Below are 26548 nucleotides of genomic sequence, written 5' to 3' on the forward strand. Positions count from 1 at the left end.
GAAAAATGAACTTTTAGGTTGAAGAAAATGTTTCGCTACACAACATTAGTATATTCACCTTTACCAATGCAGTTCTACAGTATGAACTATACATATAGACCTGCAAGCATAAGGCAAAAGTTCTTAGAACTCACGAAAGTCATAAGGTGGACTTGTACTCAGGTGTGCTAAAAACTTTCTGGGGAAAAAATAAGCATACCGAATTGGAAGAGAAGAGGTAGTGGACAAATTGTGAAAAATGTATTCACAATTTCTCTCTGCCCGTCAAAGTCAACCCTAAAGGGAAGTTAAAAGAGATAGAGGTGAAACATAGGGCAAAAGTGCCACTTCCTCGCTGCAAGATCTTGGACAAGTGACTTGATTGATCTGAGCCTCAGTTTTCCCATCGGTAAAATGGGGATATGGACTTCTTGAGGTTGTTGGACAGGGACCTAGTGTGCCTTGCTCACCGCTTTGTACGAAGCGCTCAATAAATACATGTTGACTCGCCGAAGTGAATGCGTGCTTAGCACTGTCGCTAGTGGACGGTAAGTGTCCAGTGAGTGGCATTAAAGAGTAAAAAGTCCTCAGAGCGACAACCCCATTCCTGAGGGACCCAAGACGTACCTCAGCGACTTCCACGCGGACATGCGCAGTAGACTGCGCTTGCGCATAGGCGCTTCCCTCCGCCCCTTCAAGCGTGAGGACCAGCCGGGCGGGCCTCGCAGGCGGCGCGACAAGTCCAGAGGGGAGAATTGAGGAAGGGGCGTGGCCAGCGAGCCGGGCCCGGGCCACCTTTTTCCGGGCTCCGCAAGCTGCGCGCGCATCCTCCTCCCCCCTTCTTTTGTGGTCCGGCCCATTGCGAGGGTGACAGGAAACCCTGTGCAGGCAGCGCCGCCATCTTGGACCTGCCCGAGGAAGATCCTGAGGGAGCTGCAAGAGCAGTCGCCGCTGCCACCGCTACTGCCGCCAGTGCGTCTGCACTTCCTCGGCCAGCCCGCTACCTGCCGGGCCCTCGGCCGACCGCGCCCGCCCCTCCTCTGCTGCGCCCGCACTCCTCTTCCTCGTCCTGACTCCCTCCCTCCCGCCCGGAAAGCTGCCCAGCCACCAGCAACCCCCCAGGTAACCCGGGCCTTCCGCAGTGCCCGTCCGGCCGAGGCCTCCTCGCCCGGCTCTCCGAGGGCAGCGGGAGGGACGACGGCGAGCCAGGGCCGCGGGCGGGCGGCGCCGCGGGGCAGGCCCTGTCAGGCCACGGCGGGCCCGGGGTCGCGGTGGGGGTCGCGGGGCCCGGCCCGCCGGGACTCCGGTGCGGGGGCGAGGGCGTCCCCGCGCTGCGCCCGCGGGAGCCGCCGGTCCTCCCCGCCCAGCGGAGAGCTTCGAGGCGTGCGGGGTGGGGTGTGTGTGGCTTCGCCTTCCCCGCCTTCTCGGCCGGACCGGTCGTGCTGGCCTCTCCGCAGACTCGTCTTTCCTTGCCGCGGGTCCCGGCGGCAGCACGCCACCCCCGCGGTGTTGACCCACGCGAGCCGCGCCGCCTTGCAGCCCGCGAGCCCCAGACGTGGCACCCCGTCCCATAGGCCGCGTCTGGCCCCGAGTACAAAAGGCAGCACCTCGCAGCCTCGCCGGCATCTTGGACTAGCGCCGGTGTCCTTGTCGACGTGGGTAGACTGTCTTTGGACTCGGGCTGGAGAGAAGGGGGTCTTTGGGTCTGGGTTTGCGAGGTTCTGATTGGAGTGTCCCTATAAGGCCCGTAACATCCGATAAGGCTGCGAGCTCAGATAGCATCCCCAAATAATGAAGGAGACCAAAAGTTTGGGTATTTCTAGAATTGAAGAAAAGAAGGAACCAGCGTGTTTCGATGGTTTGCACTTTACTGTGTGCCAGGCACGGATTTAGGTGTCTTGCTTCCTGTAGCTCTTGGTGGTAAATCGAACGATCTTAGTTTTACAAGCGAGGACACTGAGGCTTGAAGTTGTAGTGTGGCCGGTTAAGGTGGTGCATGCAAACTGGCCTCTCAGCAGGCTGTGCTGTGGCTGGTGTTTACCAACACTCAAGTTGGGCAGGGGTTACTGACATGACTGTTTAAAAGGTAGCTATAAGCTTATTTCCTATTTTTGCGTTGAATGACAGCTAATTGCTCCTTCATAACCCAAAGACTGTCATGTCAGCCACTATACTGCCAGTCCACATTCTTATAACCCCACAGGAGAGATGGCAGAATTTCCATTTTATATTTAAAGAAGAAACGGGTTCCCAGGGGGCAAGTGCCTTGCGGGTGGCCCCCACAGCAAGTGTCAGAGCCCACATTTGAACTCTTGTAAAGTTTACTATTCATTTCATTACTATTACAACGGCCTTTTATTTAGATGTAGTTATTGAGGACAAACTTAACTTTGCAGTAATCTGGCTTCTACTCCTTCCCACAAGACTTTACAAATTTTTTTTTTCTCTTACCACCGTTTACTTGGTTATGCCTCCAGGCATTGTAGTGTACTTTTTCTAGTTAAGTGACCGAGCAAATTAGCCTCTGAAATTCAGAGCCCTAATCTATACCTACATTTTAGAGTTGTTAGGATTAAATGGGATTAAAAACCCTTAGCAGGTTGCTTGCCATGTAGTAAGTGCCCCCTTGCCTACTGTAACAGTGCCAGGCATGTAGTGAGTGTTAATATTTGTTGAATAAATGAGAGGAGTGTGACTTTGGAGAGCTGTAGAGTTAGACATGGGCCTTTCTCTTTAGTGATTTATATCACCTTTTTGAGCTGGTTTCCTCATCTGTGAGTTTTTAGGGTTAGAGATTGCTTATAAAGTAGCTGGTATATATTAGGGATTCCATAAGTAACAATTATTTTAAAGGTGTAAAATCTTAGGTTCTAATAACCTAAAAAATTCCTTGGAATTAAAGCAGCATTCTTAAAAGTTTTTGCTATTTATATTTTATGTTAAACGTCATAGTTGTGGCATGCTTCAACTATGCAACAATTCCTACAACTGATATTTATCAGTATTAAATATCTTTGCATAATCTTAGTAAGATACTGTACTATTAGAGGAAACCTTTGGTTAAGGTAAATAAAATGTTAAAACCAGGGCTGTTGAGAGATGCTTCATTTTTCAAAAAAGCTTGAAATATATTTATGTGGTTAAAAATGCCAGATGTGGGTGGAGACAGCAATGTGCAAATACACGTATCAAAGATGTTCTTCACTTTATTTAAAAACTTTGTACTCTGGACAATTTTAAACATACAATATAGAATAGTATGCTGAGTCTTCATGTACTTGTTAGCCAGTGTCAACAGTGATGAGTGTTGACACCTGTACTCTCTCCACCAAATTATTTTCAAAGAAATCTCAGTTGTCATATCACATCAGTAAATTTTCACTATTACTGATCTTCTTAACTGCAGTAGTTAAGTGCATGTTTTTTCTTCCCTTCCTAAATATTTTCCTTCTCTGAACAGAGGCGTGGTAATGGAGCACTTTATTTCCTATTCATAGCATACTATCATAGTTAGCCGAAACATTTTCTTTTCTCTTGACACATTCAGGAATCCAGTTTTTTCCTTATTCACATTATTTGTATAAAAATGTGACATGAAATTGCTTGTCAATAGTGAGGCTTTTTAAAGTGAGTTCCAGAAATGGGAGGACTATTTTCACAAGTTGTATTACTGTTGAAGAAAGGAAATTGACCACTCGTTTAGATTAGATTAGATTACCAAAGTTTTATGTCCACTCAACTGACAAATGAAGTAGTATTCCACTTTACTGGGTCTATAAGCAAATCACAGTGCTTCTGTTCTTGAGTTTCATGAAGGCAGGGACAGTATTGTTTTTGATCATCACTATATTGTCCTAATCTAGCACAAGGTTTTGTGCTTAGTAGGTGCTCAACAAATATATTGGAGTCACAAAAGCACTCTGCCTTGGCTTTGGTGTTTTTACAAGATGTTTTGCATGTAAAAAAAATAATTTCAACAGTGAGGATCAAAATTTAAATCGCGGTTGCTTTTTTCCTATGTTGTCTTGAATCAGTTATGTAAAAATTGCACAGTAACATTATGTGTTCTAAGGATTAGAATAAAATAGCTATAGAACAGTTGTGAAAGGATTAGTCATAGTGCATAAGTGAACACAGTAAGGAACCAAACTATATTAAAAAGCAAAACAAAAAATATCCTTGATTATTGAGGTGTTTTCTCTTTGTATTTTGAGGCTGATCATATGATATTCATGTGATATTCCCTTTATATAGGTAAATAAGTAATGTTGGAAACATTATGAATGGGCAGTTCTTTTTGTTTATTCTTTAACTTGTTTTATATCAGAATTGTATATAAAAATCCTTTTAAAATATTTAACAGTCCTTTATTTTCTCTACTTTGAATATTTTAGAATAGTACATGCTCACGTCGGTTCAAGAATGAATAAAGAAAGTTAATAGCTTTCCCCTTCCCTTCTCCTTTCAGCCTATGTATTCGTTTTTCACAATCTAGTGTGTGCCTTTCCATATCATGTGTTTAAAATGAGATATGCTGTTGCATTAAACTCTGCAACAGCCTTTTTTGACTTAAGAAAATTATGGATTTATTTCCAGGTTGATACATATATTTCTAAGTGGTTTTTAAACTAGGTATATTGTTTCATAGTACAGATGTGCTATCAGTCATTCCTTGTTGATAGGAGTGTAGATTGTTTCCAGTTTTTTGCTGTAAAATTGCTGCATTAAATGCATTTGAACCTGTAACCTTGTGCACTGAAGCTTTTGTTTCTGTAGAGCACTCTGAGTGGTTTTCCTGGCCAAATGGTGATTTGGATTATTTTTAACATTTTAAGATATATACCGATTAGTTTTCAAAAATGTTATTGCAATTCAGACTCCCATAAGCAGAGTGTACGAAAGTGGCTACCTTCACTTCTTTATATATACATTTCAAAAGTAGTTACTAACAACGTTTATATCATTTTATTTGGAAAGGTGTTTGATTCTGTAGATGGAGACCATGAAATTCTATTTTGACACAACAATAATTATTGTTTATGCATTTAATAACCATTTAGGTGTATTCGTTTGGCCTGGAAACATCCATGATTTTGTTAAGTGAAAAAAGCACATTGCAGAGTTTTATGCAATAGCAAACCCCATTTAAAAAGTACATTTCTCATCTTAACAGTGGTATATTTCATGTTCAAGAGATGAGGTTGAAAAATCCCTTGTTAAAGCAATGTGAAACAGTGTTAATATTTAAAAGGGGCCACACACAATTATTAGTGTTTAATTATGCATTTAGTAAGCCTTTCTCTTGACACCCAAGAAATTTAGAGCTAAATTTTACATGTACTGATAGTAAAACTATTACCCTAAATTTTTGTTATAATTATTCATCTTCCTCTGATTCTGATTTTTCGCTTTTATTTTATCAGTCTACATATATATTCCTTTAATAATCTATCCTAGGTTCTTTGGAATTAGCCCTGGGTTCAAGTACCAGCTCTGCCTTTACTAACTTTGTCACACTGGCCAAATGTGAAGTTCTCCAAACCTCAGTTTCTTCAGTTTTTTAATGGATATGATAATGATTTTGCAGTTAAGAGAACTAAGTAAGGATTTATAAGACAATAAAAAGTAGCACAGATCTTTACATGGTTTACTCTCACCAAATGTTAGTTCCCTTCAGAAACTTTTTTGTAAGTGGATACAATATGAATTATCATTACTAGTTATTATCATTTATCCATATCTACAAGTCCTGATCACAGTGCTTCCTCTGACGGTAATTATTTAATACTGCTTATATAGAACATTAAATTAGAACCAAGTAAGTGAACTGAGAAAGATTTATGCCCCAAAGTACAATTGTAGGGTTTCATAGATGTACTCACAGCTACATTTCCTAACTGTGGAGGAGGCAGGATGGTGTAGTGGTTAAGAGGAAGGTTCTTCACAGCCATAACAGTCCTAAGTTCACTATAGACTTGACCACTTAGCTGTCTGACCTGGGCATGTTACTTACCTTCAGTCTTTCCTTATTTGTAAAATAAGGATAAGAGTCACTATTTTATAAGGGTAGTAGAAAGAATTAAATGAGATCGCATGTAAATTATTTATATTTAGCACATTGCTTGGTGTGTGTTAAGTACCTAATAAATGGTAATTGTAGCAGTTATTAGTTTACAAGTCTTTCATTCTATGGAATGATACTGTTGTCTGAATATAGTACTTTTTTTCCCTTAAACAAATCAAAGGTATTAAAGGAGATCTTATGTACATGTTAACTGTATTCAAATGCTTTTTGTAAAACATAGAAGGAAGCGCATTTTAATCATACCAAAAGTTGTGCACGAATTATAGAATATTACCAAGGGTTTTAATTAGTGGAGTTTATAGTGCTTTGTGGACTGTCGTCAGTGTTTAAATGAGACTAACATTTCTTAAGTCCCTCCCCTTTTTTTTTACTTTTGAGTAAGTAAAGCAAAAGCACTCCTAAGTAATAGGGGAAAACTTTTTTTCCGCCTTCCAAAGCATAGTTAAAAATGTATTCCTCGCTTTCTCACCTTAAAGTGGTATGTTTCGTGTTAAGAAAGGAGGTTGAGAAATCTTTTGTGAAAGCACTGTTAAGCATAGTTAATATTCAAAAGGGGCCACTTGAATACAGTTTTATACAGGAAATATGTAATGTTGATTGAATGTTATCAATAAACTATGGGATTATGTGTAAAAGTAGATAATATTTTACCTTAGTGTAAGAAAGGGAGGACCTGTTGGGTTTAGTGGCTACAATGCTACATATTTTCTGCCTTCCTTGTCTACTGAAATTATTGAGTCTTTTTTCTTTAACTCTGCTTTTAGAGGTTTTATTTGTAATTTTTAAGAAATTGAACCGAAAAAAAAAAAAAAAAAGAAATTCGAGCCAGTAAATTGCGTGGTGGAGACAGGGTGCTGGGTTATGCAATATGCAATAGCGAGCGATCATTCTCTTTTATTTGAAAATCGTATATACCAATTAATGCTTGGTAATTTTAAAAAACTTTCAGAATTACTAATCTCGGTAGATAATTAATGAATGCTTGTGTGGTAATTAATTAGCAAGTACACAAATAAGTCAGACTGGAATTGGGTTGCAATTTATGATTAGCCTTCAGAGCATTTCAAGTAGAGATTGATTATGTTAGAGCCCATAGTTTTAAAACAAAAAAATGGAAGGAAGCAAAGTATGTACACCTATAACTTTCAGTAGGAACAGGGAAAAGAAATAGGAAAATTAGAAGGGGAAGAACATGAGAGAAACAGTAATTTAAATGTGACTAAATGATTACTTTTCCCTAAGTTTGAATGGGGAAAGGAGAGGTAAAAATTAATTAGAAGAAAAGAGTCTGGGAGGAGTACAAGTTAAGAAATAACCTGTAAGTATCAGTTTTTATTGTGAGAGATTATTTTATTCTTTGCGTTTGAGATCTAGTTCAGAGGTCTGGTGAATAATTCACACCAATTTTAGCCTCAGGACTTAGTTCATTCTTAAAGATTTTGAGTCCCCAGTGTCTTGGAAAAAGAGAATCAAACTATTAGGATAATCAGAATTAGATTTAATCTAACTAGAAAAACCTTCCCTTTCCTGAAGGAACTGGTTAAAGGAGTTTTCTGTAATGTCGAAGACTGATTATAAATGTGTTACAAGTCAAGCCGGAACGGGGAGTAGGGCATCTACTTTTGTCGAATGTAATTCATACAACTAAGTGAGAAGACTATTTTATGAGGCAATTGTCTAATAATTTACAGCTTTCCTTTTAGTAATAATAATTCACTTATTTCAAAGGTATACTTTTTTAACAGGTTAAATTTTATTAGTTATATAGAAATATATAAAATATGATATGTAGTAAGGTGTTAATTTCAGTAAATGAATTGCTCCAGTCATACCAAATGTCTAGCTTGTGTAATGTGACAGTTGGCCAAAACAGTAAAAACCAGATTAAAAAATACTGGAAATCATACTTTTTTAAGATGGAGGTCACACTTCATCTATATAAAGAATTTTTGTTTTTGCTTAAACTGAAAACTGGTTTGAGAATAATTTTATTGAAAGTTATTACCAGTATTAGAATTCACCTCATTTCTCTAGTACCTAGCACAGGGTCTGACACATTCAAGGCATTAATTTGAATAAATTAGAGAGGGTTTTTTTTTAAGTTATTAAAAGAAATTAAAATTCTTTAGGTTGTCTATCTGAGGTTAAGGAATGGGCTTTGATTTTCTGAACTATCTTCTACATAATATACTTTCAAATTTCACAACCACAAGTAATATTTTATGCTGTTGTTTCTCTCAGCTCCTAAAATAGTATGTAGCTGATATTTGATATATTGTTAATCTTCAAATCCTACATTAGGTTGGGCCACATGAAATTCTAATAATTGACTTTTTAAAAAGTTATAAAACAGTTTCATATGGTTCTAATTCTGACATTGATTTGGAAGTAATATGATTGCTTTTCTTTGGAATATACTAATCATTGATTTAAAGTAGAGTAAAAATGTTATTTTGTGTTTATGAGTTAGTGGTTACTTTAAGAAAATATTCTGATGTAAAATCAGAGATTTTAACAAGTAGGCCATCAGTAATTCACTTGACAAGTTAATAGGGATGGGACCTCTAAGGGGAGAGGGGACTACTTATAATGATGTTTAACTTGAATTTATAAAGATTTCTCTTGTTTGGGATTTGCCTGAGTAACAACAGTTCCTATTGAATATTTTCCAATGTGAAATAATGGAATTGTTTTAATATGAATGGTTTCTTATATTTCTATGGATATGTGAGAATGTAAAAGCAATGTTCATCCATGAAACTTGGTGCATTGGACCAGTTTGGGAAATACAATTTTACTCTGACTTACTGTAATCAATATTTTGTTTATAATCAGTATGTTTTATCACATATATCTTTAATATATCTTTAAAGGATAGCAGTGATCAGCTTAGATAACTTGTGTGTACTTTTCTACTGAAGTAACAGTTTTCTTTGTTTTTAGTGCCACCATGGCAACTGCACCATACAACTACTCTTACATCTTTAAATATATTATTATTGGTAAGTTTATTTAACCTATACTCTTGTTCTCCAAAAAACAGTTAATACACGAAATATTTATATACTAATACTTAACATACCATTCCAGAAGTGAATGATTTTCTCAATGCAAAATTAATGCTCCTTTGATAAGATATATTTTTGCATTAACAGTATACCTTTTGCATTGTGGCCCTGGATACTTTTGTAGTACAATTCTGGGTACCTTTTGGAGTGCTATTGGTTGTTCTTGAGGGCTCTGCGAAAGCTCTCAGAGCCCTCTGGATTCCAAGAATTGCTAGAGAACGTTGATTCAGAATAATTGTGTAATATACATAAAATAAAATATTAGTGGTTTCCCCCTGAAGTTTCAAGATTTTGCTCATATTAAAAGAAAGTGCTACTTACGCAAGTATAGTATAGTAAGAGCACAGTTGAAAGTACAAGTACTTTTCATACTTTTCAGTTAATTCTTTACACGAGAAGAGTTTGACTTAATGTTGAACTTATTTGTAATGCTTCCTCCTCACCAGTGGTTAAATTGCTGTAGAACAGAGGTGACATCAGTTCTGTTACGGTTTTCATGTAGTATACATTCTTTTCTTCTGTGGAATATACAAAAAATAAATATGAGATAAGATGGGATCTAGTGAATTAGGCTTCCAGAAGTTATTTCTGCTCGTTATGTGCTTCTCCCTTGTTTGTCACTTGTAGGAGCCTTTTTGCTTTTATGTATGTATGGATCAATGTAAAAAACAATAACAACTTTGAAATAGCTCAAAGTAAAAAACACCAGTACAACAATTTCTCTGTTGAAAAGCACTTTCCAGTTGGTGGCTATTAATTAATTTATAACCAAATTCCGTCACTGCTGAAAGTTGGAAATAGTGAAAACTGACCTGTAGGATCTTTTGAACTCATTATAAATTAGAGAAATCCAATGTTTCTAAGTGTCCCAGAAATTTGTAATATTGTAAGGGATATAGCAGTCATTGCATGTAATTAATTATAAGAGTGTAAAATTGAGAATGTCATTGTAATTGCCACTTGAAACTTTTTTTTTTAAACAGGGGACATGGGAGTAGGAAAATCTTGCTTGCTTCACCAATTTACAGAAAAAAAATGTAAGTTTAATATGTAAGGTAAAGCATTAGTGAATTCCTTATTGTCACTTTTCTACTTTTTAAGACATGTCATTTTCAGTGTACTCTATGCATATGAATATAACCTTTCCCTATATATGCACTTTTGTCTTTAGGGAGTGATTTTATTTTTAAATAGGTACAAATAAAATGAAGTGTACCCAAATATGTAGAGTGTTGATTTTTATATGCCATATATAATTCATTTCACTTATTTAGTTTTTTTAATGATAAAACCATTTTTAAAATGTGTACTATAATTTCAAATTTAAATATTTTTATTCTCTGCATTATAGAAATTATCTTATTAGGGGATATTTGCTTCATATATTATTTGTTAACTAAATAACAGATTGGAAATATTTTGAATGGAATTCTGTCTACATTTATAACTTAAGATTCAAAGTATAGCAGTTTTGGGTGGTAGGGGTAGGAGCTTTTTTATTTTATGGACCTGATAGGCTAAATGTAGCTGCAGTTGTTTCTGTGTAGTTGAAATTATTTCAGTGGCGTTTTTTTTCTTTTGCTTAAAATAACATTTTATGAAATGTCCAGTGTACCAGAGAATAGTAGGTTTAGGTTTCCAGTGGCCTAATTATAAGGAAAGGACTAATAAACTTGTCCTATGGGAGTAGACATATATAACTTGCCACTATTTAATTATATGTAAATATTAAATGTGGTGATTTCTTTGAGATATTAGTAACATTTTCAAGGATGAACATTTATTTGACTAATAACTCCTAGAGTCCTAAAATCATTGATTGGTTTGTTACATGCAGTGTTCGTAAAGAAGAATAAATAGTATAATGTTGGTATTATGAAGAGTTTGTTACAATCTTTATTTTTAATTAGCAAATTCTTTTATGTTCATGGGTCAGGAAACAAGACCCTGTGGACCAAATCTAGTCAATGCCTGTTTTTGTAAATAAAGTTTTATTGAAACACAGCCATGCCCATGTTTTGCATTTTTATGGCTGCTGCTTTTGTCTTTCAACAGCAGAGTTGAATAGTTTTGACAGAGACCTTTTGGCCTTCAAAACTTAAAATATTTATTATTTGGCCCTTTGCATAAGTTTGCTCATCCCTGTTTTAGTCCATTGCTATGACTTCTTACTCCTGGGTTTTTGCTGACTTTTTTTTTTTTTTTTTTTAACCCATTTCCTATTTAGAAAAGAAGTGCAGCTCCTTGCTAGCATTAATTTTACATAAACACGCTCTTTGAGTTCTGAAGCAAATCTGACTGGTTTCCAGTGTGAAAATAAAATATAAAAACTGTGGAGTTATTTCTAAACAATTTGTTTCTAATCCTAATGTAACAAATGTATACATAAGTCGGATTTATCAAATGAATCTTCAGCCAACAACTGTCCGAGAATGATGTTAACATGCATTAGGAATGATACATTTTCTAGGATTTGACATTTTCAGCAATTAAGAATTACTATATTTTATAACTACCACTACTAAACACAGAATGCTGTAAATAGAATGATGTCATTTGTTTTCAAAGACTGTCGGTATGGTAGAGTGATGCGAAAATAATAATGAAAGATATTTCTTGGCAAATTTCGGGGGAAAGGTTAGGACTGTAATCCCGGTTATCTCAGGTTAAATGCTGCAGCCGCAAGCGCTGCAAGTGGCGAGGTGTTCTCGAAGCAAATGGAAATGGGTTAAGTGCTAGCATTAGTCTGTTTATAGCCTTACAAGCATTAATAAGTTATTTGATTATCCAGTGGATTTTTCCCCCAGTGATCTTAATTTGAAAATTTCTGGAACTTGGAATATTATATTATATTTTTTTTCCTTCCTAACAGTTATGGCTGATTGTCCTCACACAATTGGTGTTGAATTTGGTACAAGAATAATTGAAGTTAGTGGCCAAAAAATCAAACTGCAGATTTGGGATACAGCAGGACAGGAGAGGTTTAGGGCTGTTACACGAAGCTACTACAGAGGAGCTGCAGGAGCGCTTATGGTGTATGATATCACTAGGTAAGAATTAATAATTTTCAACCTTCATACTGGAAACTAGAAATCTACTTTAGGCAATGTGGTTTCTTTTTTTTATCGATTTAGTATTCTTCAGTTTGTAATTGTGTGACGATAAATGTGTGTTCAGGTTTTATGGTTTCTTCTCTAAATTGCTGTATAAGACTTGACATAACATGTCGATTTCCTTTTCTGAAAGTGAGTATGACTGAAGAAAAACTTTAGGAGATGCTGGTGGAGCTGACAGAAGAATACTATTCTGAAAAGCAGCATCAGTTGAATTATTTGAGGTGAAATAATATTTTATACCAAACTTTGTTCTTTTCACTTCAGTAGAAAGCAAGCAAGTCTTGAGGAGTTATTCTATTCACTGTCTAGTGTTAAAGTTTATGCCTTTTCAAAATAAGGCCAAGCAAGGAATTAAGTTGTTTTGCTAATCCAACATGGTAGATTAAAAAAATTCTTATGCTTGCATCTGAAGGTGCTTGAGTATTTAATCCTGTATTTTTTTTTTTTATTGTCCTAAAATGGAATGAAGTGGCTTACAATACTTCAGACAGTGAGCTTAAGTGTATTTCAACTTGGTTATTTCAGGAAACTCAGAGCACTTTATACAAAGTAACATAACTAGACCATAAATGTTCGATTTTGGAAAACATGGAAATTTTGCTACTTCATTAAACTCTGTGCTGTTTGCCTGCTATAAGCTAGAAAATAAACTGGATCACCTTTCACATTAATGCAGAGTGTCAGTCTGCAGCATTGTGACTGTCTCATTTTTGGGGGGTGGGGTGAGCATGAGTGAATGGGACTAAGTGATAATTAGACTTTCAAGCATATTTCCTTTTGGGAAATGCTTTATGCTTTTTCCTAGAATTGGGTGGTTTCAGGCTAAAACACAGTGAAACAGTTTTAATGCTCTCCATGTAGCCAGGCAATGACCAGTAAATACTTTTGTGGGAAGACTGTAAAGAACCTAGCCATATATACAGGGCCTCTTTTTATGAGGGATGCATTCCTAAAGACTTCGTTTAATTAAAAACTATATGCATTATTAATAAAATTTAAATATGATGATATATGCGTAGAGTATATCAGTGTATAGCGTAGTAGTTTGTTTTGCTTTTTTGGTGTGTGTGTGCTTTTTTCTTTTTTCAGCTTTATTGAGATATAATTGACATAACATTTTGAAAGTTTAAGGTGTACAGTGTGATGATTTGATACATGTTTGCTTTGCTTTTAAACATACCTTTTGAGCATAGTAAATACTTTTGGTAAAATGTGTGTCTGTTTAAGTCATCAAAAATACTTCTGCTGGAAACAGCAAATGTCCATCATGCTGGAAACAGCAAATGTCCATCAACTGATAGATGAATAAATAAATGTGGTATATGCATACAATGGAATATAATTTAACAATTGAAAGAAACACTGATATAGGCTATATAGTGGATGAACCTCAAAATCATTTTGTTAAGTGAAAGAAGCCAGAAACAAAAGGCCACATGTGTGATTCTATTTATATGAACCGTCCGGAATAGGCCAGTGCATAGAGACAGAAAAAGTAGATTGCCAGAATGCTAATGGGCATGAGATTTGTTTGTTTGTTTGTTTTTTTGGTGATGAAATCATTGGATAACTTTATAAATATTCTTAAAATGACTACATTTTATACTTCAAAACGGTGAACTTACTAATATGTTCATTATAGCCCAATAAAACTGTTTACTGAAAAAAGTATTTTAAGTTTTAGACAAGTACTTTCTTGATTCAGTGATACTACATAGTGACATTGATGCTGCAGCCATGACACTGATTTTTTCCCATTCCTGATATTTTGCAAACTTAAAACTCCTTACCTTAATGATACTTTTTACTCTTGGCATAACTAATTGTTACAGGTACTTCCCAAAATTGACAGCATAGTTTATCACGGCAGTTTGTTTGGCTCTATCAGTAGTTCGACATAGCTAATATTCATGCCAAAGTTAGGGATATTTTAGCACTTTTTTCTTTTTTTTAGCACTAGTTCTACAACTTAAGGAATATTTGGATGATACTATTTTATAGATTTGAAATTACGATGGTAAAGTTTAAATTAATGAAACAATTACCAGAACTATTAGCAGAAATTGCAGTACATGTAAATAATATGGTTTACGTTATATTGATACCACTTACAAAGAATGTGATTTTTCTGTTTACCAAAGTGATGCCAGTTTGTAATTTACTCTTCCTGTCAGCTTTGACATTTTAAAATTCATCAAAATCAGTATAAATATTTTGGGGCTTGTGTTATTTAAAGTTTTGTTGTGGAAAAGCAAGGTGCCTCTACTTTCTTTTTTAAATGACATCATCATTTACTTGGAAAATTTTAAAACATTGGGAAAAGGTTATTTTGATCTATGTGGCCTTTTTTTGCACATTTATGTGGTGATTTATGTATAATATAACAGTTAAAAGAGTCAGAGTAAGGAGTTCTTTTCCATTCCCACTGGGAAAGGATTAAATGTTTAGAATATAAAATTTATATGAGCACCGGCAGCCAGAGATTATGGAGATTATATTCACAAGGCTAAACTTGAAACATTTTGAAGACCCAACGTGTGTAAAGGGTTCTAGGCCTGGCTCTGAAATTATTTAAATCTTTGTGGGCTTCTGTTTCCTCACCTATTATATGAATAAGATGGAGTAATGTTCTGTGAGTCTATATAAATCAAACATTTTTAACCTTCAAAAACTTTGTTATACCTGAAATTAATATAAAATAACATTGAATGTCAACTCTAATTGAAAAATACAAATTTAAAATAAATTTGTTATTTTGATCCCTTTGGTAAACTCTGATGAATAGTAATATACTTTGTATAATATTATAAATTATTTGAATCTGTTTGATATTTTAGGGCCTCTTTGACTAGTGCAAATGAACCTATGCATTTTTAAACTCTTTCTTGGAGAAAGGAGAGAAATTGGGCATTCCAAATCCTAAAATGATTTAGCTACTGGTAAATAAGTGTACAAAGTTAGGATAAACTCAACTCCCTGATATTTGAATTTCAGTCACATGTATTAATTGCCTTTTTTTAATTAAAGCTAGTTTTAATGTTATTACAATTAGCATATTCTTTAAAGAAAGATGAATTTCATACCAGTGTACTGTCTTGGTTCCTAATTTGAAAAATTTAAAGACAGATGTAAAAGTGGTTTTAATTGACGGTGTCATTGGTTAGACATTTTGGTACTACTTTGTCTGTATTTTGTGATTGAAAGTCTGGATGATTTTTAAATTTTAATTTTCTGGTTGGAAATTCTGGGTTTAGAATTGTTTTCCATCAATTTTCTGTGGTGTTCTTTGCTTACTTATTGGTTGGTTTGTGTAGGTACTTTTAAATGTAAAAATCTTATTCCTGACATATAAATAATTAGCAGAGTTGTCACATTTTGAGTTATTTATTTAAAAATAATGGGGTTGTCCAGATATTTGAAAAGTATGTGTGTGCATTCCACAACTGTTATTCTTCAGGGTAACAGTCTAGTGAAAGCAAACATACTTTTTTAGGGTCTGTTGATTTAATCGTATATTTTAAATATATATTGAAGTTTCTTTTTTTCTGTTGAAATGGCAATTGTATGTGGCAGTCACAGATGTAAACTTTAATTTTTGCAGAAGAAGTACATATAACCACTTAAGCAGCTGGTTGACAGATGCAAGAAATCTCACCAATCCAAATACTGTAAGTTAAATGATATCTACTAAACAGAAAATTTAAGATCAAAGCTAACTGAAAAGTAGTTATTCGCTAGTGTGATTTTTGTGTTTGGGTACTAAGAATGAGAGAATCTTAATTTTATTCTTAAATGAAGAAAACATTTTTTTCAGTACTCATTACCCCAGGTGTCATTACATGGCTTTTGTTTCTGTTTGTGGTTAAAAAAAATTAAAGTTATAAATGGGATAGTGATCTCATGTCATGAAACTATCACTTTTAAAGGGATCTGCATTAGTTTTATAAAATGTTACCATTGGAAACTGGGGAAAGTATACAAAGAATTTCTCTTTTATTTCTTACATCTGCATGTGAATCTAAATTATCTCAAAATTTCCATTAAAATTAAAGACCTACATGCTTTAAAAAATTAGCTTCTTAGCCAGACTGAGAAGATACTGAGATTTTAAAGGCTAGCCACCATGCTAGACTCTGCAGTATATGAAGATAAATATGGGTCCTTGACCCACAAAAGATACAGTCTAGCAGGGAGATTACCTGTGGGACTACAGATAACTATGCTCAAAAGCAGAGTGAGAAATGAGTTAGAAATAGAGTGACTGGTGTAGCACTGGGGAGAGGGGCAGGATGAGTAGTACCTGGTGCCATCTGGAGAAACCATCTTTACAGAGGTGGCGTTTAAGCTGGGGCATTGGGGTAAGGTTTCGGTAGATGCTATTGAGGCTACTCCAAGAACAAGTGAGGAAAGGCACTGCGCTGTGGCTGACTCTGAGCTGCTTGGGAGCAAGGCCCATTTCTCACTGAATTTTGTGCCCCAGCACCTAGCAAGGGCCTGGTTCAGTAAATATGTAATCAGTGGTAAGACTGGCTTTCATTAGGGAACAGCAGTTTAATCATATTGAGAGTTAACATGGTTTGCCTATTATGCCAGGGACTGTGCCTAGAACTTTCACATCCATTATCACATTAAACCTACTGTAGGTGTGTATAACCTATAGATGAATGTTCATGTCAGCTGTATTTGCAACAGCCTAAAGGGCACCGATATGTAAATGATTTATCAGTCTGGTACATCCATACTATGATATCTGTAGCACCTTAGATGGATATTAAGGACATTATCATGAGTGAAAAAAATCCATCTCAAAAGATTACATATTGTATTATTCCATTTATAAAACATTCTCAAAAAGACAGAATTATAGAGGATGGGGAACAGATACAGAGGTGCTAGGTGTTAGCAGTGGGGGCGGAGGAGTGTGAGTTGACTATAAAGAGGACAGCACGGAGCAGTCCCTTTGTAGTGATGGAACAGCTCTGTATCCTGATGGTGATGATAGAAGTCTGCATCTGCAATAAAATAGTGTAGAACACTACACACGAGAGCATGTAAAACTGGTGAAATCTGAGTTAAGAGCTGTAGATTGTACCAATGTCAGCTCCCTGGTTTTGAGTGTACTATATGTGTGTAAGATGTAAGATGCTACTATTGGGGACGCTTGGTGAAGAGTATGTAGGACCTCTGTAGTCATTATTGTAAATTTCTATAGTTATTTAAAGTAAAATGCTTAAAAAAAAAAAAGCCCCAAAAGACTCACTGTAAAGGGTCCTTAGAGGAGTATAATAAAAAATTAGCAATGTCCTTCCTGCCTCATTTATGCCTCTTAAAATCTTAGCATGTGTTCAGAAGAAAAAAAATCTCTTTAAAGGTTCAGCTCAAATGTTAATGTTTACTGAAACGTTGTGTTTGATTTCTGTGTGGAAATTACAGTAGTCCGCTCTTATCTGCAGGGGCTATGTTCCGAGACGCCTAGTGGATGCCTGAAATCATAGATAATACCAAACCCTATATATAGTTAATGTGTTTTTTCCTATACATATGTACCTATGATAAAGTTTAATTCCTATATTAGGTACAGTAAGAGATTAATAACAATAGAACAATTATGACAACATACTGTAATAAAAGTTATGTGAGCGTGGTCTTTCTCAAAATATCTTATATTGTATTCACGTTTGTGGCGATACGTTGACCACAGGTAACTGAAACCTTGGGAAACAAAACCACGGTTAAGGGGAGACTGCTGTGTAAACGTTCTCATTTTATTGGTGATACTACTTTGTACCTCTGTCGTGTTAGCATGCCACTTTGTCTCCATTTTCAGGATGATAAGAAGCATAGTTTGGAAATTCTTAAGGAATTTGGAAAGGAGGCAGTGTTTCCATTTAGCAAACGTTTCTTGATTTGAGTACCTGTCTTATAATGGCCCTATAACCTTACTAGTCTTAGTTTTTAGAAAAAAAAAAACTGATTTCTCTTTTTAAGTGTCGTTATCTTATTCTTCAAAAGACTAGTGGACTCTATATGAAAACTTCTTTCCCTCCCCAGTGGTCAGTTGTCTACACCAATTGACAATTCTCACTTTTGTTATACTATTTAACTGGCCTTGCTTAAGGTTTACATTGATGCCAAAAGTTTATTGGACGTCATTTTTTTGGAAGTGGGAGAGCCAGGGGCTGTAATTTGGAAAAAAGTTTATGGTGAAAATTCCTTTAAGTTGAAACCACCTATTCCTAAATTATCTGTATCTAGATTACCACATCTGTTTGGAAGGGGAAGGGGGACATGGTTTACCAGTTGGTGTCAAAGAAGCTTATATATAGACAGAGAGAGTTTATCCATAAATCCTCCCAATCCCCACACCCCTAATAAAGGTCAAAGACCTATTTCTCAAGGCTACATACTTTTTTCCTAGAACTTTTCAGAGCTCCCTTTAACTTTGGCCTAACTTCACTTACATAAAATGGTTCCAAAGTGGATACAGTTGTGTGATATTTTGCCTTGGATTTGAACTCACTGCTCTTGTGTCCCCTACCACCCCCCCATGGATACACTGACATTTGTTATCAGTTGCTACAGACTTAGTCCTGCCTAGGGATAATGCGGGCCATGACAGTATTAGTCTGAAGGTCACAGTTTAGGTTTTCTACCTGGTTTCTGATGTCCTCCTACCACTGACTGACCTTTGACAAGTCCCTTTGCCTTATTTGAGCATTAATTTCCTTAACCTGAAGGAGATGAACTGGTAGTTTTTAAACTTTTAGAGGGTCCCAGAAACTTGAAGATCTAATGAAAGCCACAAACTTTTCTTCAGGGAATGCCCTTGTTTACAGCATTTTTTGCTTAATTTCAGTGCATTCACAGATCCCCTGGAGCTTGTCTGTGGACCCTTAGTAAACTTAGATGAATCATAATCTTTGTTCTAGATCAGGTGTGCCTCATGGGTTGTTTTATTTTTGAATGGCTTACAAAAAAAGAAAAAAAGGAAAAAAAGCATATATAAAGAGACCCTATGAGGCCCAGAAACCTGAAATATATATGCCCTGCTTTTTATAGAAAGTTTGTGAACGCCTGGCCTAGATGATTGCTGGGATCCCTCTGAATTCTAATGGCTTCATGATTGTATAGTCCTCTCTGGTGGATAATTGCTAGTACTTGGTTTCCTTTTTAGGCTCATGTGTTTTTTCTATCAAGATTTTGGATTTCAGAATTTTAATGGTTGATGTAAATGGTTGCTTTGTTTTAAGATATCTTTTTTTTACACATTAGGTAATAATTCTCATAGGAAATAAAGCAGATTTGGAGGCACAGAGAGATGTTACATATGAAGAAGCAAAACAGTTTGCTGAAGAAAATGGTGGGTTTAAGACTTTTAACGGCTCTTTCGGGAGATCTCTTGGGAGGATTTCTAAATTTTGATCCTGCAAATTATTTGATAGTTTTTTAAAAGTGCAAATTGCTCAAATTTCAAGGATGAGGAAATAGTAAAATGTGTTTGAGAATTCATATTGGGGGTAGTACTGTTATTCCCGCCATCTCAAATTCATACTGTTTCATAAAATACTGAAAGTTGGTGGGAAACTTATTCGGATGTTACTGAAGAGGATGCTCTTATGAGTTAATTTGAAATGTCCTAATCATAGTCTGAATTTTGTTTTCAGGCTTATTGTTCCTTGAAGCAAGTGCAAAAACGTAAGTATGGCTAAAATTAGATCATTTTCAGTTACATTCAAATTTCTCAAATTAGAACCATATATATGAAAAATGTAATACACACACACACACACACATACATATAGTTGAGCCTTGAACAACTTGGATTTGAACTGCATGTGTCCACTTATACTGAGGATTTTTTTTTCAGTTGACCGCAGTTCATTTGACTCACGTAGTTCAAACTGCCTTGGTTAGGGTCAGTAGTGTAGTTGGGAATCCTCATGTGTGGAGGGCTGACTGTAGTCACACACAGATTTTTGACTGCAAGGGAGGTCAGTGCCCTTATCCTGCGTGTTGTTCAGGGGTCAAGTGTACATAAAATATATAATATATAAATGTGTATTGCTTATGGCAGGAAGAGCAGTAAGCAAACATCCTTTTGCTTCCTGTTTTCATATTTCAAAATATCTTTTTGTTACTTTACCTAAAATATACCTTGATTATGCCAATTGATAATCCAGGTTAATAAATGAAATTGTGTTAACATTTCAAAAGTGTTTGACTTTCACAACTGAGGTTGGGTTTGGCATCTTGGACTCAAGCTTGGTCGCCCTCTTCATTTAGAACCTAGGTATAAAACCCAAACTGTGACCTTCAGACAAATACTGTCCTACCTTTGGTCAACCTTCTGATCATGATAAAAAGCTCGACTTAGTACTCAATGTGTAAGAGTAATCAGAAACATGCTTAACATTTTCATATTGTTACTCCATGTCCTTATTGAACACCCCGGGACTTCCATCATCATTATTCATTTATTAAACTCAAAATCCCTTTCAGTGGTGAGACACTAGCCCCCATTTTTTACCCTCATCTATACTGTTTGTTAGTCCTAAGAGAACTGAACTGAAGTGTATGCTTGGCTAAATGAACATGGACTGTATCACCATCCCATGACAGAAACAGTACATACAGTTCATGCTTGGCTAATCAGACTACATAAGTTCTGGAATCAAGTTTGCATGTTGAGAAATATTTCATTGTTTGGAATAGTCTGAGTTACAGAAATGGCTTATCTTAACTGTCATATATTAATAATTCAGCATTTAAATGATTAAAAGTTATTTAAATAGGGTTTGTAGAAACAGCTCAGCATTGTGTTTATATACTCTCTACAGAAAATATTTTCCCATGTTCTCTTAGCTCAGTCTTCTGACATTGGCTAAGTTGAAGACATCATGGCAGTTGACTAAAGGTTAGCAAAAGGTCAGTGTGCAATGTCTTATCTTTTGTAGAAAATGATGGCTCTCAAATAAAGTTGTCATTTGCCTCTTAGGGGAGAGAACGTAGAAGATGCGTTCCTTGAGGCTGCCAAGAAAATCTATCAGAACATTCAGGATGGAAGCCTGGATCTGAATGCTGCCGAGTCTGGTGTACAGCACAAACCTTCAGCCCCGCAGGGAGGCCGGCTAACCAGCGAACCCCAACCCCAGAGAGAAGGCTGTGGCTGCTAGTGACCTCTTTGCCGTGGCTCTCATTTGACCTTTCACCTCTGTCTGTTGGAAGCAGTACTTTTTACTGCCTCATTGTCTTCTGTACATCTTACTGGGTTTAATTAAAAAGAAAAAAAGAAAAAAACTCCTCTGTTGTAAAAACAGTTTAACACAATACTAAACTGCTAAACAACTAGATGTAATCAGGTTATCAAAGGCAAGTAGAGTACTAAATCTCTCCTGCATGGCAAATCTAGACTTTTTTTTCCCCCCTTGATTGTCCTCGTAATAGGTATGTCACCAATACATGATTTAAACTGAGCACTGATGCTGGACTTCATTGATTTTTAGCCCTCCCTCTTTTCGGCAAGGCTTTGTCTCATTGTATGGTTAATTTGATATCTTAAGCCTTTCTCCCCATCTTTAACTGTTCAAGTGTGTCTGTTGTAACTAATAAGTTTGTTGCTGTGAAATGGCTTCTGATGATAGAGAAGGGGTTCTTTAACTGCTTTTCTTTTGTTTTTGTTGGATAAATTCCCTGTTGTGTGGGTGGCATTTTTCTGGAGGTTTGCTTCTGTCTTAGCCTTGCATAGGGTAAATATCCATTTATCTTTTTCTCTTGTGCTTAATAACTTTATCTTTTTTTTTACACCATTTTTATCCCATTCTCTTTAGCAGAAAGTAAATATGTATAAAATTTGAAGGAATCGAACTAACAATACATTCTGTGTATATTATTTTAATGAAGAAAATAAATTGATTACTGGCATTGGAACAGTATAAAATACCAGTTTGTACAGTATGACCTATATGTGACCATGTTACACCCTTCCATTTCATACAAGGAAATAGATACAACTGCAGTTCACAAGTAATACTGGCTTCACCTTTTGGTGCTGGCAGTGTTTGGGGACGTTATGCTGGAAAGAGCTCCTAGCGTGAGAGGATTAACACTAGCAGATTCTGTTCCATCTTTGCACTGTGGCTTACCTGCTGATTTTCCTAACTGTTCTTGTGCAATCGACAATGTGCTAACCTGCTTTTCTCTTTTTGTAAACGTTTTGCATTACAGGCTGCATTTCTTGCCTTACTGTATAGAAAAAGAAAAAAGGCTGGGTTTATTATTGCACATTTTAAGCTTTTATACCTTTATCTTGGAATGGTGAGACTCTGAACCGGACAGCCAGAACCACAGGTCTGCTGTTAAGGGATTTTAAACTGTGCATTTTTAACACTACAGTGAAATAATTTAAGATATCCCTTGTGTTCTTAGTATGAGGGCTATTTTATGTCATGTTGGCATAAATTGTTTTGTAAAAGGGAAGAAAGCATTTCTAACAGTGTTTCAATGTTTGTGCTGATACAAAGTAAATTACTTTGCACTAGATAGATGGTTTGGCAACTGAAAGAATACTGTATTGCAAGGGAAGCAATCTTATTTCTTAAGACAACAAACTTATGCTTTACCAAGTTCTTTACTTCTGTTGATTGATTTCTAATTGAGTTTCTTCAGGCTGGAAATTCAGAAGTTATTTGAAGTAGGATAGGTAAAACTCGGTTATTATATAAAGTGCACTCAGCTCAACTGCTGTGTTTGAAATACACATTTTAAATCCCTCTTTACAGACACTAAAGTAAAAAATACACCTTTCTGGGTTATAAACGTGTGGTAGTACCAGAGTATTGTATAGTCAATGTTAAATAAAAGCCAAAACTGGAATGTGCAGAATACAGGATTTGGTTAATTTGTGGATTCGTCTTTATTTTTGTCTTGAGCTTTTTTAAAAATAAGATTCCTGGAGTACATTGGTATATTCTGTTAAAGACTGATCCATTTTGCTTACACTGTTGCATCACAAGGGACTCACCCAGGGACCATGACCTGCTGGTGTGTGTATATATTTACAAAGACAAAATAAACCACCCATTGGGATATAAGGTAGCAATCACAACCTAAAGACTACGGCTTGTTTAGGTGCAATACCCTGATTCCCAAAGTTAGTTACAGTGGGTCTTATTGTTTTTGTGACAGGATTTATTCAGACTGCTGTACTCTTCATTTGATGTAACAAAATGCTATTAATCTAAATATTTGTAAATAAAGTACCTGTATCTAGATTAAATTTAAATTGTTTGTATTATTTTCTCAGCTATAATAGGATTTCATATTTTCTTCAGGCAAACAATTATTTGGCATAAGTTGTCAGTTTTTATTGCAGAATTGTCCTTATTTGTTGTATAGAGAAGTCTACGTATGTAGCATATAAACACATCTCCAACTGAGCTACAGTTGTCATCCTTGTGTTTGGATCACACTTGCCATGTTTTCAGTCAGCCTAATTCAGTGTGTGATCAGCACATCTGGTGCCTGATGGTGTTCTCCCTTGACTGTACTTGGGGCCAAATTGTTATTTGCATGTGTACTCCCTTATAATAAACTTGGGTGCTCAAAAATAGAGAAGCAAATTGTCATATTGTAACATCTGTGTGCCAGACATTGGGCAAGTGCACTTTGGCGAGAATGTGAAATTCTTTTCATTTTTAATCCATGCGAGCTTACTACTTGTGTGGTCACCTGTTTCTCTGGGTGACTCGTCCTCGCACCTACATGGAGGCCCTCCCGATGAGTAATTGGTGCTCCATACTCTTTATGCATTAGACATTCCAGCACAATGTTCAAGCATTCTCCATGAATAATAAAGTGTTTGATGCAGTAACCTTGATTTATTTTCCTTGGTTGGTGACGTTCACAATACTAGAGGTAGTAAAGTTTCTTTGGAAAAAAATGTCTTTTGGAACCAGATATTTGGCTTCATACATTAATTACCTCACCTCGAATTCCAGAAGACTGTAGTTTTGAGTAACTTCTTTGCCTACACATCTGTTGTTCCAAGTGTGATCTTTTGGTAGACATGTGGTTCAGTTCATGACCCTTAAACAGAAGACCTAATGATAACCTTTCATTCCTGTTTATTTGTGAATATAAAGAGGTTTTATGTGGCAGTTTAGAAAGGAAATATTTCACTCATTCAGCAAGCACATGGATAGAACAGAAAAATGTGTCTCTAAAGGATTTCAGTAACTAAACAGGCCAGGCTTCTAAGTGGTTTGCTAAGATGTGAAAAGGAAACAAGAACGTAAGTACAGAAGGCACTACCAAACCATTTTTATGGAAGTAGATGTCTTCTAGAACTTAGTGTATGTTAGTAAATTTTATATCATTTTCCTTGTCTTTAACTCTGTCCCACATCTTAATTATCCAGTTTTGCCAAACAGCTTTTTAGGCATATAAACCTCAGTAGGTGGTGAGGGATTACTGCACTGTGCTATTCTGTGTGTAGTAGCATGGCATAATGCCTGTTATGGATCAGAAGCTGTCTAGGGGCCTAGGAAAGAGTCCTGAGGAATTTAAAAATTTAAAACCTCAATCTATTACATGTAGTTGCATACTTTACCTAAACCATAGGAATAATTCTATTGCCACATTTTGATAGTAGGTGCTATTCTTGCTTTTAAAGAAATAATGTATTTATAGACGAGCTAGTAAGTACAGTACTTCAAAAAATTTAAAGTCTGAACACGATTTGAATTTACCAGTGGGTAAGATTCCCTCGACTGCAGGCAAAAGACGGAAAACCACTTGAAAGACTCATTTCTTAGAATTAAGGCTTTACCACAGATCTGTGAACTGTAAAGTCAGACGCCCAAAATTTATTTTACCTTTTATTTTCATACGAAAATAGATTTTAAGCAAAATCCAAAAAATAACTTTTGACATTATAAATGGAGAGAGGGGCTTAAGTATACTTTTTTAAACTAGATTTCAACAGTATAAACACTCAAATTTGCAATTACAATCGACTGGTTTTTGCAACAACACAGTTCAAAGATGGAAAACATCCTCAGCCATCTAGGACCCTGGTTTAAATTGTATACAACTATTCCCATATGTACAAGTGATTTATAAAAGCCCTGGCCTTGATGGTGCAGGTGAAATAAACTACAGTGGATTTTTAGCATCTGAACTCACTGGATCTTGATAACAAACCAAGTGGTGTTCCAACTATGAAGTTAGTGAGGTAGTGAAGGTATTTCCACAGATAGGTTTATGCAAGATAGTATTCTTCAATTGGCTGAGCCATTCTTTTCCTATAGTAAGACAAAGGAAGATGAATTCTGGTGACAGTAAAAACAGGTGTTAACAGAACTAAGTGACAGCATGCTGGCTAAGAGGTAAAAGATATATTTGAGAACTTGTGAAAAATGTTTTAAGGTGAACAAAGCATTGTACAAAATTATCCAAGAAAAAATTTTACTTTTCTTAAGACTATATGGTAAGCTAGAATTCGAGACCTTCTAATTAATTGAAAGTATTCGTTAAAAGAACTATTAATAGCACTTACCCTGTGAGTAAGAAGCTGGGAATGGCTTCAGTGTAGGTAACTGTCTGGTGATTGTGACGGACCTTGTAGAACTTGTTGGAAGGAGCTCTGAAAAGAAGGGAGAAAAAACATTAGGCTCAGAAGCCAGCCCTCTAACTCCAAAGTAGTGCGAGTGCAGGCTTTCATCCCCCGGGAACCTGGATTATGACCCAAGACTCCAAAATAATTCTAACAGTCTCACCCCTACCTGTTGTGCCTCTGACACCTCCTCTGTCATTCTCTTGACTTTAGAGCCCCTTAACTCTTCTGGCTGCCATGAGCTGAAAACTGAACCTGGCCCCCAACTCCTGTGGGCTACCTCCTTTTCAATGACTATTGCCTCTGACACTTTCTTCCTTAAGGCCTACCCTGAGGCCCTTGGTGGTTTTGGCCTGTATCTGACTTAGGTCCTACGTAGGGTAATCATAATTAAATCTTGGGTCTGCTACTAATGAATGAGCTTGTGCCTATTAAAGAGGCAGTTGTTCTTCAATGTTCCTTGTGGCTCAACCATACAATATACTGCTCTGTGGTAAAGACAGATTAGCCCCTAAGTCCTGTTTTTACCTTTTGCTGTGATTTGACAGCATTTCTCACAATTTCTTTATCTGTACAAAGCGATAATCCTACCTCCCAGGGTATAAAAACTAAATGAGATAATACATATAAAGGATTTAGTACCTGCACACAGTAGGCACACAGTACTATTTCTGACAGTAACACTGTG

General features: G+C 36.2%; 2 protein-coding genes across 7 annotated transcripts in view; one reads left to right on the forward strand and one right to left on the reverse strand.

The window, feature by feature from the left end:
- Positions 1-866: 866 nt before the first annotated feature.
- RAB14 (RAB14, member RAS oncogene family) lies at positions 867-23858 on the forward strand. 2 transcript variants are annotated; one of them, XM_016155934.2, is made up of 8 exons: positions 867-1101; positions 9008-9066; positions 10116-10169; positions 12005-12182; positions 15850-15916; positions 19521-19608; positions 19913-19943; positions 21244-23856. In XM_016155934.2, the coding sequence occupies exons 2-8, from the start codon at positions 9015-9017 to the stop codon at positions 21419-21421; spliced, it is 648 nt and encodes a 215-aa protein (XP_016011420.1). In that variant the 5' UTR covers positions 867-1101; positions 9008-9014; the 3' UTR covers positions 21422-23856. The 2 variants fall into 2 exon arrangements, with proteins under 2 accessions (XP_016011420.1, XP_016011421.1); XM_016155935.2 differs by lacking the exon at positions 867-1101 and having other exon boundaries at positions 1422-9066; positions 21244-23858.
- Positions 22298-26548, reverse strand: part of CNTRL (centriolin) — a 75430-nt gene continuing 71179 nt past the window's right edge. For all 5 annotated transcript variants that reach the window (XM_036218243.1, XM_016155929.2, XM_016155930.2 and 2 more), the window contains 2 exons: positions 25804-25890; positions 22298-25549 (listed from right to left, as the gene is read on the reverse strand). In XM_036218243.1, the coding sequence (XP_036074136.1) occupies positions 25831-25890 (60 nt within the window). In that variant the 3' untranslated portion in view covers positions 22298-25549; positions 25804-25830. The remainder of the gene's footprint in view (positions 25550-25803; positions 25891-26548) is intronic.

This window comes from Rousettus aegyptiacus, unplaced genomic scaffold (assembly GCF_014176215.1).
Source record: "Rousettus aegyptiacus isolate mRouAeg1 unplaced genomic scaffold, mRouAeg1.p scaffold_m13_p_3, whole genome shotgun sequence".
In the NCBI taxonomy this organism is placed as follows: Eukaryota; Metazoa; Chordata; class Mammalia; order Chiroptera; family Pteropodidae; genus Rousettus; species Rousettus aegyptiacus.

Coding starts and splice junctions, on each gene's coding strand:
- RAB14 (XM_016155934.2), top strand. CDS start 9,015: ATGGCAACTGCACCATACAACTACTCTTACATCTTTAAATATATTATT. Junction 10,170..12,004: donor CCAATTTACAGAAAAAAAAT/GTAAGTTTAATA, acceptor CCTTCCTAACAG/TTATGGCTGATTGTCCTCAC. Junction 15,917..19,520: donor ATCTCACCAATCCAAATACT/GTAAGTTAAATG, acceptor TTTACACATTAG/GTAATAATTCTCATAGGAAA.